Here is an 8,428-nt window from a genome sequence, read left to right as displayed (position 1 = left end):
TATGGTGTACGATTATTGATAAGCAAATATAAAAATCATTATGTAACAATAAAAACGAATCTTTCGGAAAATTTAATTATTTTTAATTTTTGGTAAACAGATTTTGAGAACTTAAGCAAGAATTAAAAAAAACTTCATCTTAGAAAAAATTAAGATTTATTTATTCCTATATCGATTATTGGATATTTTCACAAATTTAGGTGGTTGATCCGAATTGGGACGTACACTAATAAAAACGTCCAAGAGACGAGACTAATAATATAGTTAGGAAGCGAAGGTAGTTTATATTGCCTGCTGCTATTAATAAAGTTCAAGTTCTGATATAGATTGGTTTGACCGAGGTTTTAGTTGGTCGTACATGTTCAACGTTATAGCAATTCAATAAAGATACAATTAATGAGAAGGAGGAGAAACGTGGAAAGATTAATATCGTGAGGAAATCATTGAACATAATCATTTCATAAACTTCTCAAATTAAATTTGTGCAATAAAAAGACATAATTTACTAAATGTGCTCACTCTTATCATTAATTAAACATTTAATAAATATAACGTTACAAGTATATAATGAAGTATTGTAGATTAAGACTGTAATTTAAAAAATAAGATTATTAAATGTTTCTCATTTCTAAAATGAAAATTGAAACATATGAGATACAATACTGAATTAAAAATTAATCATTTAGTTTCCCTCTTTTTGAAATACAAACTATTTCATACTTTCTTATTTACAGTTTTACGTTGAATAAAGATTTGCCGATATAATATTTATCTCTATGCAATAATGTACACAGTAGATTCACGATTATATTTCCGCGCAAATGTAAATATTGCACATATTATCAATATTGTCATCTAAAACTTCCGATAAAATATCGATTCGATTTCCACATTTTCGTTCATCGTGAAGACATTCGTGAGATTCGTGGAACGCGACGCACCGAATTTTGGACCGTGGTAAAATTACAAAAGGGACGAAAGGCAACTTCGCCTCGAGGTAGCCGAGGAGGTGTTCTCTGGGTTTCTAACCCACGCCACACACCACGGCGGGGAGGACGACGCCGGGTCTCGGCCCATAATCCAGTGCGGTGGCAACTGATTATACCCCACCTACTCATTTTAACCTTATCCTACCTCGCCTCCGCACCCTCTCAACCCCAGCACCCCTTTTCCCCTACACGCGCGCGCCTTCCACTCGAGCCTCATCCTCATTCTCTTCTTATACGCCCAACCGTGCCTTCTCCATACCGCCGAGCTTCACGTCAATTAGAATAAGGTTGGCACTTTCGGTACGAAGAGTAATTACTTTAATTAACAAAATGGAGGTGGGTATGCGCGAGTTTTGCCCCCTTTTCCTCTCGCCCTCCATCGCTGATGTTAGTCGCTGCCGCTGCCGCCGCCGTCGCCGCCGCCACCGCCACTGTCTCCACGCCTTTTCAAGCTTCGGCCACGAATCTATCGCGTGAAGGATTCGTGCGATCCTTTCGGCAAGGCAAGTAAGTACCAAGGCGAGAACTCGCGACGCTCGCCTGCACGACGTGTGGACGTATTCTCTAATAGTGCTACCTCACGCTAAATAACGATTTGGATTCTCATCGCGTATCTAGCGGATTTACAAATGGATGACTATTTGCTTTTAAGTTTCATCAAAATAATACACGTTGAATACAGTGAAAGAACAAATTTGAAATTAAAGAAAAATAGCATAAAATGCTAAATACGCAATGAAAATATATCGGCCAATCTGATAGATTTAATGAATGTATTCTTCAAATCAAATAGTTAGATATTATAAAATAGTATTAAAATCTTCAAATAAAATTTTCTACTCTCTCAAATGTTTAATTTACAATAACGATTTGTATTTCACCGACGGACATAAACTCATATATCTACAGTACATAAATAAAAGTTTGCTGTGAACCGGATTGCTCACAATCGCGATGTCCCATTCAAAAGGGATAAAAGAGATATCCTACCTGTCGTCCTTGCCAGATGGTTTATCGAGGGGTCCAACCGTGTGCTGCGGGGGCGGCATGCTGTAACATGGTGCCGGAGTGTAACCCGCTGGAATCTGATAACCGGAAGTCACTGGGCCACCTGGGTAAGTTCCACCGCAGTTATAACCTGCAGTTGGGTAAGGGGTGTACGTGTTTCCGGGATATTCGGGTTGAACGCCGGTCATCCCGTATCCTGGATGAGGACTCATGGGTCCATAACCTGACATATGAAAGATGGTGTATAAATAAGAAATGTAACAGTCAACAGTTTCCTAATAGTAAAAATATGTTGATCCAGCGTGAAATAGAAAGCATCTTACTTGGAAAATGCGCGATACTATGTTCAATAAAAAAAATCTTAATAACGTGCTTTTCAATTTCTTCGATATTGGATACTTTGATAATTAAATATTAAGATAAATTTATAATGAAGTATTGACAATTTGAAACGTATTGAGGAAAAAGATTACTTCCTCTTATCCATTTCTGTTTTCAACATTTACTTTGTTAGAAAATCCATTAGTTCTCTGTAGATACAAACAATGATTCACAAATTGATATATCTACTGAGATGTTGATACCGAGCGAGTTGGTATGATCTTTAATTTGATTTTTATGATATATATGGAAAAATGTATGATTTCTAGGACACTCTGCCTAAATACGTACATACATGCCATGTAATCGCGCACTCGAACGGGAGAGACGCGGAAGTAGCGCGAACACAGGCGCACTACAGGAGCAGCCCGCTGCTTGATTAACTGTTGTAAAATCTACACGTTTATTTACTGGCAAGAATTCATTTTGTCGAGAGAGCACGCAACGCAAATAGCCGACGGACGGAAGGCCGACTGTGCGCGCTCGCGCGACGTCGCGTGAACACGGCGGTGCCCTGTGTGCGTCGAGGCCGGGGAACACGGCGCTGTGTGTGCTCGAATGTTTCAATTTCAATAACTACTCCCCAGCGTCAGAGTCCGCACAATATCGGCCGCGCCGGACTTTTGCCGGCGCTACGTGTACGCGAAATATTGATAATTAACAATGGCCGTGTACCGTCACAGGGGGGTGGTTCGACGGGAAGGGTGCGCACGGTGCACATTCAGGACGAAGGGAGAGAGAAAGAGAGAGATGGAAACGGAGAAAACGAGGGAACCGATCAGAGAGAGAGAGAGAGAGAGAGAGAGAGAGAGAGAAGAAGGAAGGGATGAGAAGGGGGAGAATCGGCCGCGGGTTTGGAATGCCAAGGTACAGAGAGACCGAGGAAAATGAGAGTTCGACCATAGGTGCCTATTATGGCAGTCATGTACTGTTCTGGTGAATTTTTATTCGACGGTTGTAACCGCGTATCGTCCCCCATCCCTATCTACGTCCCTCGCCACCCTTGCCGACCCCCGGGGGCGTCGGGCTCTTTGTTCTCTTCCGAATCCCTCGTCCACGCACCTCCTCCGCATTTCCCCCGCTATCACCTGACGTTACACGACGCCTGTGTAAGGACACATTAACGCTTCGTGTGTATCTCCTGTGTTGCACGCGCGCGCGCGCGCGTGTGTGTGTGTGTGTATGGGGTGTGTATATATACCAGTTAAAATTTATAGTGTTAAGGACACCCTGTCGCGTCCTTTTCCATGTTTGCTTTTTTCGCTCTATCTTCATCTGACATCACCAATCGTGCAAATTCTCCGTCATCAAATTTTCGCAGTGAATTATGATTCAACGTTGTTGCATAGCAAAACGTAAATATTAGACGTTTAAATATTAGAGATTATATAATTGTTATTGTTAATTGTTACAAGTATTCCAATGAGTAAGGTAATGCTTCTTGGTATCGAGATATTATGCAAAGAACAGTTTTTACATTAAATATTATTAATTCGAAACAAAAAAGAACATAATACATGCCCGTTCAGTTACTTCAGAAAACTGTTAAAAAATATCTTTTACTAATGACTTTTACAAATTAATAAATTTTACTAATAAACTTTATAATAAATAAATAAATTTTATAATAAATTTTAAAATAAAATGTATAATTTACTTTACACAATAATTTTGTATAACCATGCTATTAAATGTGATCATAAAACGTCCTTGGAATGCGGATGATAGATTATCTGCAGAGTTATGAGATAAATGATGATAACTCACCGGTGGGATCTCGGTAGGCGTCCATGTAGTGGGAACCCCCGCTGTCGGGTGTGCTTTCGCGACTGTACGCCGTGACGTGCACTCCAGGCGGCGGAAACCCGGGTACAGGCCTGATCCCCGGACCCCCGCTGAAATTGACCGGCTCGTTCGCCGTTGAGAAATCAACGGGCTCCGTTTGCTCCTCGATCGGTCGTGGGGCTGGAAAACCCGGACCCACTGGAACCGCGACGGCTTCCCCATGGCCGGTAGAATACTGCGGACTGGGTGCACCGCTGCAATACAGATAAATATATATATCTTTTTCATCTACTTGTCCTAAGTGCTACAATGATTTCATCATAAGTTTCTATTATACTTATTGTTAACACTATTCTTGTTTACTCTAAATCCTCTATTAAAATAATTTTTATTTTTTAACGCCAGCGAGCTTGAAAACAATTTTCTTAAAGACTGAGATTTTTAAATCTTAAATCTGAGACACAATTATAAAGCACAAGCGACAGGAGCAGAGAATAATAGATTTCAACTTATTAGAAACTGTGTGTGTGTATATATAATAGGTCGAAATCTTTTATTTCTGTTCCTATTGTCTGTATTTTCCAGTTGTGTCTCAGACTTTATTCTTAGTATTTGTTAATAACTATAAATATGAAAATTAACGTATACCTGTGGAGTCTATTGACGCTAAGATCGAGAGTCTGACCCTGGGGACTAGGAACTTGAGGACTAGCCGTTAAGTGGGGACTTGCTGCAGCTTGAGGACTACTTCCTACCGTCTGCCCTCCTCCATACTGTGGACTGAGGCTGTTCGAACCGTAGGGTGGTGCCTGTAAATCACGTCATTGATGATGATCACGCAGATCTCGAATAATACTTTTTGTATATATTATTTTTAACTAACCTGCGGGCTAGTGGACGTAACACTGGAGGTAGACAAATCCATCACTGATCCCCCGGGCGAGGTAGGCGGTCCACCGGGTTTCTGCATTTGTTGCATTTGCGCGACCGTGACACATTTCACTGCAACATTCACGGAGACGCGACGTTTAGTTATACAAATGAGTTTTGTATATTTGCAAAGACGGTCTGATAAAATTACCATCTTCAGTCTTTATCATTCCGGCTGCCGTGGCGGCGGCCATCGCCATTTGATGCTGTTGAGCAGCTGCCGCAGCTTCTTGATGATAAACTCGCTCTTGCTCCTCTGGCGTCATGCCGGTTTGTCCCAGATAGTACATATTTGCCCTTGAATGAAGTTGCTGCTGCTGCTGCTGCTGCTGCTGCTGCTGCTGCTGCTGCTGTTGTTGTTGTTGCTGCTGCTGCTGTTGCTGCTGTTGTTGCTGCTGTTGTTGCTGAGAGGGGATAGGTGCGCAAGACTGCGTATCATATCTCTCGTATGTCGCAGTGGTACCAGGATCATAGGGTCGATGATTGGCTGCACTGACTATCGCATTCTCGTAGCCTCTGCCAGTTATGTCGTTGGAATACGTCACTACTGGTCGTGCGATGTTGCTGGTACCAGGATGCATGTACGCTCTCGCGTGTTCGGCTGATCTATGATGATAAAGCTCTTCTGTGGTGGTTGCGGCTGCTGCCGCGGCCGCTGCAGCGGCCATCATGGCGCTAGACTCATAAGGAGACCTTTGGGACATTTGATGGCTCATCCTGGTATCCTCCACCATTGGCATCGGATAGGCGACGGGCTGCATTGGCAGCACGTGATGTGTCGGATGCTGGCTTGGATGATGGATCGTCGCTCCTATGGATGCCCTCGAACCCATCGCGTCCATGGATGACATGGATGAGGAATTCGAATCTTGGCTCATGTAAGAATCGTACGTTTGTCGTACTGCAGGAGGCGGTGGTGGTGGAGGCGAGTTTACTCTGCAAGACGCAGCATCCTCCGTTTTAGGGACCAACAACTCACCCGTATTTTGATTCCTCATAGATAACGTATTGCAGCAACTGCTGCTAAGAGTCATATTCTCTGTTTTGGGCACCTTCGCGGGACGCGACGTGCTGTTGTCCTCCGGCGTTTTCGGAGGCTTCACATTAATCACAGCGTTTTTTGTCGAATAGTAATCGTAGGTCAAGCTGCTTAGTACGGGTTTCGTATCTTGCGTTGCGGAACCGTACTGCGAATAGCTCTTCGTGTCCATTGAAGGGGGTAACAAATTCGTGCTGATGTATTCCGGTGGTATTCCCGGCACTATCACAGGAGATTGCGTATTTAGTAAATTTTGCATAACAAAGTGCGTCAACTAAAAAATTTTATAAAACAAAAAATATTATCGTAATAAAAAATGTTTGTAAATTTTTATTTTACACTTGTTTACTTATTATAAGAAGCACTGCAACCCTTAGTACCAAGTAGTTTAAAATAGCATGTATGTAATTATCAATCGGTAACATATTTACAATGGCTCAGCTTAAGAAGATAAAAGCTTAATAAATTTTTGTTCTGAATAATATATAGTGCATAATATTCTATTTCTACACTCTTTGAATATTGCCTAAAAATTATGAATTTTTTATGTATACGTATATAATATCTGTAAAATGATAGTCTATTTTATATATATTATATAAAGACTATATATAAATTTTTTGAAATTATTTTGTGTGTGTGTGTGTGTGTGTGTGTGTGTGTGTGTGTGTGTGTGTGTGTGTGTTTGTATGGGTCATTGCTGCTGGATGCTCTATTAGAGTGTCTTTGAGTCGAATTATAATCTACGTAAAAATTAAAAAATACAAATCTAACTCAACACTCAAAGAAAATATTTCTATATTCAATGTTACTCCTCGATCTTAAATAAAATAAGATCGATGTAGTGCTAATCGTATGTATATATTCTGCAGAGAAGAATATTTTATTCTTAAATGAAAAATTCTAAAATAAAGATATATCCTCGATACTCTCTCATTAATTTTTTTAATAGAAGAATTTAGGTTAAACACAATATTATTTATTTAACATTAAACATCGATCTAAAGGAAATCTCTTATTCTATTCTTGCGGAAAGAAGTTTGCAGAATGTTAGTAATCTTACATTTTCTAGCAACAAAAAACTGGCTGGGACTCGAAACTCAAGATCTCTCTCGTTCCGCATGTCTCTCACCTAGCACGCTACACCACGACAGCTTCACTGCCATGATGCTACAGCATCTTGTACATATATAACACTGGATAGACTTATTCTAAATGTAAGAATATATAAATCTATATTTATATGCGTTATACATATTTGTCTCAAGATAAGATGTCGATCTTATTTTACTCAAGGAAGTATTAAGAGAGAAATTATTGATTTAATTTTAATATAGTTATAATTTTATACAGTTGACCTATAAAATTAAGATACGTCAATAATATTTTTTTTCTCGGAATTAGAAATCCTTTCTGAGAGTGAAAGGAGTGAAAACAATTATAAAATTATTTCAAAACTATCAACGATATTTTGTAATCAGTATGCAACTAATAATCCTCTACATTTCTACCAGTAAACGCAAATGTGTAAAATCGTATGAAAACTTCGGGGCAGGTTTATCGTCGCAATTTTATCGCAGTAAAAAAGCATGCAATCAAGACACGCGCGAACGCAATAAAGTGCGAAAGAAACGCGAGGTACGCGTTTTACGCACAAAATTATAAGCCTCATCTTGTTCCCAGCATTTGATCTCGTTAATCTCGTCGCGTGGACGCACCAACGAGATTTTCGTGTCCGGGGTATTGCGGACACGCACTGTGAAGAGTCCTGCATACCGCCTTACCTTGAACCTTTTGCCGTGCCTCGCGTGCGGCCTGCTTATTGGCCGCGGCAATGGGACATCCGGACAGGCTTCTATGTGTGTTCCGATTGGAGCTGACATGACCGCGACCGTTGCAACCAGGCGTTGGGCATTTCAATATGGTCTCATGCATCGCCAGAACTGCGAGAACCCAGAGACACGTGGCGTGGTTACAGACACACGTTCTTGGCACGTTCGTACATACAATTAGAGAGAGAGAAAGAGAGAGAGAGAGAGAGAGAAAGAGAGACGCGGCGCACACGCACGCGGCAGGTGTGGTAAGATATCGTTAAGGCGAGCTGCCTTTATGCATTGAGTATAATTATCCGTATTGGGCATCGAGAAGGCACAAAAAAAGGGAAAGATAGTCTTGAACGCGACAAGTGTGTCATTTTCGAATTGCGAAAAACGGACCCGAAGAAAGAAAGAAAGAGGAAGAAATCCGCACGTTTGGTGCACGTATCGTGAAATGGAGAAAACGTAAAAAAAAAAAG

General features: G+C 40.8%; 1 protein-coding gene across 1 annotated transcript in view; it reads right to left on the bottom strand.

Moving 5' to 3' along the window:
• The window catches only part of LOC108746489, a 344,212-nt gene that overhangs the window by 10,686 nt on the left and 325,098 nt on the right, over positions 1-8,428 (bottom strand). Inside the window, exons 9-14 of the mRNA XM_018483301.1 lie at positions 7,917-8,075; positions 5,245-6,354; positions 5,047-5,165; positions 4,812-4,972; positions 4,146-4,417; positions 1,980-2,220 (exon numbers count right to left, since the gene is read on the bottom strand). Of these exons, the coding sequence (XP_018338803.1) occupies positions 1,980-2,220; positions 4,146-4,417; positions 4,812-4,972; positions 5,047-5,165; positions 5,245-6,354; positions 7,917-8,075 (2,062 nt within the window). The remainder of the gene's footprint in view (positions 1-1,979; positions 2,221-4,145; positions 4,418-4,811; positions 4,973-5,046; positions 5,166-5,244; positions 6,355-7,916; positions 8,076-8,428) is intronic.

Source organism: Trachymyrmex septentrionalis, unplaced genomic scaffold (genome assembly GCF_001594115.1).
Source record: "Trachymyrmex septentrionalis isolate Tsep2-gDNA-1 unplaced genomic scaffold, Tsep1.0 scaffold172, whole genome shotgun sequence".
Taxonomy (NCBI): Eukaryota; Metazoa; Arthropoda; class Insecta; order Hymenoptera; family Formicidae; genus Trachymyrmex; species Trachymyrmex septentrionalis.
Note: the sequence above shows the minus strand (reverse complement) of the source record. Positions and strands in the feature narration are given on the sequence as shown.